General features: G+C 39.2%; 1 protein-coding gene across 1 annotated transcript; it reads left to right on the plus strand.

Moving 5' to 3' along the window:
• Positions 1 to 231: 231 nt before the first annotated feature.
• On the plus strand, positions 232 to 1,706 carry LOC149164858 (expansin-A2-like). The gene is made up of 3 exons (XM_089431014.1): positions 232 to 435; positions 589 to 907; positions 1,025 to 1,706. Exons 1-3 carry the CDS (start codon positions 306 to 308, stop codon positions 1,326 to 1,328), a joined length of 753 nt encoding a protein of 250 aa, XP_089287140.1. The 5' UTR covers positions 232 to 305; the 3' UTR covers positions 1,329 to 1,706.
• Positions 1,707 to 2,586: the final 880 nt, after the last annotated feature.

Below are 2,586 nucleotides of genomic sequence, written 5' to 3' on the forward strand. Positions count from 1 at the left end.
CCCAATTCGCGGGATGAGATGCTGCTACGGTTAGTTTGAAGGTGCGTTGCATGTAGAAGTTATTATAGTATTATCTTTCTCAAAGTCTTCTTAATGTCTCCATATTCTTGTATTTACTGCCCTATAGAATCGGACATTTTTTATTGGAAGAAATCATAAGTCTCGTTAACCTCACATTCTATATAATTGAGATATGTTGGGTTCTGCAATCAGTATCAACTTAGATATCATTTCCGACTTCGTTTTCTAAGTAAGATAACTACGCGTTTATCGCTTTTCTTGGTATTTGAACGATTTGCAAAGAAATGGCGCTTCTACAACTGGTGACCGTGTTTTGTTTCTGCTGGATAGCTGGTGTGGCTTATGCATTAGATAGCAGCTGGCAATCCGCGCATGCTACTTTTTATGGTGGCAGTGACGCGTCAGGCACAATGGGTAAGTCTACCTTGCCTGAAACCCGTTGAAAGTCAATAAGAATAGTTATAACCTCAAAAACATTCCATTGAATTAGGTGGTTACGCTGTTTTTATGAATGGTATTTGTAATACCATATATTAGCTAAGTAATTGCATGGTGTAATATTGACAGACGGTGCGTGCGGATACGGTAATTTGTATAGCCAAGGTTATGGTACGAGCACTACAGCTCTGAGCACGGCGCTTTTCAACAATGGAGCTACATGTGGAGCCTGCTACGAAATGAAATGCGACGACCAGTCTGACCCTCAGTGGTGTCTGCCCGGCAATGTGACAGTTACTGCTACTAACTTCTGCCCCCCGAACTCTTCTCTTCCCAATGACAATGGAGGATGGTGCAATCCACCTCTCCGACACTTCGACATGGCTCAACCTGCTTTTGAACAGATTGCCATTGACAAGGGTGGCATTGTTCCCATCATGTTCCGAAGGTAATTAATGTTTGCTCTTCTTCTATCAACGTTATCCTCTAAGTTTCGATTTTTTTACCAAGTTCACGGTAACTGGGATGGATGACTACGATTCAAAATTAATGTTAATGCGTGCAGAGTACCATGCGTGAGGACAGGAGGAATTCGATTCACAATCAGTGGGAACCCCTATTTCAATTTGGTGCTCATTACCAACGTAGGAGGCGCAGGGGACGTGGTGGCTGTTTCCATCAAAGGTTCCAACACTGGTTGGGAAGCAATGTCCCGCAACTGGGGACAGAATTGGCAGAGCAACACCTATTTGACTGGGCAGAGTCTCTCCTTCCAGGTCACCACCAGCGATGGATCAACGATCACTTCCTATAACGTCACTGATGCAAATTGGCAATTCGGCCAGACCTTTGAAGGACTACCGATATAAGCTATGTAAAGCAGAAGCGACGAAGCTGATGCTGTGGAAAAATATGTAGTGGTTGCCACTCGCTTTTAAGTGTATACACCTCTCAGATTTTCTTCGAGTTGAACTTGGGATACAGAGTTTACCGCCCGCTTCTGATTGTTGCTGCTGTTTGTAATTTTCTTTTCCTCGCTAGCTATAGATCCGACTGGTAGGTCGTCCTATGTACAAGTTGCCCCTGTCGTAACATAACATCGGAACTACGGACCTCTTCTTTACAAGATTGGGTGTCGTACACTGCAACTATATTGAAGGGCTTTATGATGCTCTTAGCATGTAAGTCTAAATTAAACATCGATCTGCCCATTTATGCGCTAATTTGGGGTGGCCACATGTTGTATGAGTTGCACATTTCTCCGTTAATTAAATTGATGATCACACAGATGCTTTGTCCATATAGAGTGATTGAGTTGATTGGCTTAGATAGCTGTACTGTATAGAATTGTATCGAGATCACTGTAGATTTAACTTGCAACTTGTATTTTTTCTAGTCTGTTTTAAGAGGAAATGGTAAAAAAATGCCACATTTTACAGTACGCCTTCCTAACACTAAACTTCTCTGCTTTCCCAAGATTAATCTCACTGTTAATTGCAGCTAAATAGGGAAAACAAAGGTTGTGATTGCTTTCTCTTTTTTCAACAGGAAAACACGTAACAGCTTCATTATTAAGTGTTTGATATAGCAAATAGCAGATATCAATCCTCTACAGATCGCAGACATATCCGTCAAACTATAAATGAAAAAACTTTACAAGAAAAGGCGAGATAACCAGCAATAGCTTTCTCACAAGTGGATAAATCTCACATACACCATTAAGGATATTTTTAAGACGAAATAAATCTTTTGTGTTAAAACGTTACTTTTTATTTTAGTTAATTTACATTAAAATTTAATATCAATTGAATTATGTTAAATAGTAGCACAACCACATTAAGAAATGTGGTTGATAAACACTTATATATCCATATCAAATATGTATATCAATTATTAATAATATTAAGAATTAATGTAATTGAGGTAACTCTTCAAATGAAATTATGTTTATTCATTTAGGTTGTTCATAGTTATATACATGAGGGAGTGCCTACTGAGTTTCATCTCATGATGGCTCTCAACTTTCTCTTATTATTTATTTATACTATCTAAAGTTGTTCATCCAATCCTTATGATTAGGTGTCAACATTACCCCCCTTAATGTGAAGGGATGTTGGTGAGTCCAAG

The sequence above is a fragment of the Pinus tabuliformis genome, chromosome 5_1 (assembly GCF_031772625.1).
Source record: "Pinus tabuliformis cultivar Carrire ecotype Pingquan chromosome 5_1, CPIR1, whole genome shotgun sequence".
In the NCBI taxonomy this organism is placed as follows: Eukaryota; Viridiplantae; Streptophyta; class Pinopsida; order Pinales; family Pinaceae; genus Pinus; species Pinus tabuliformis.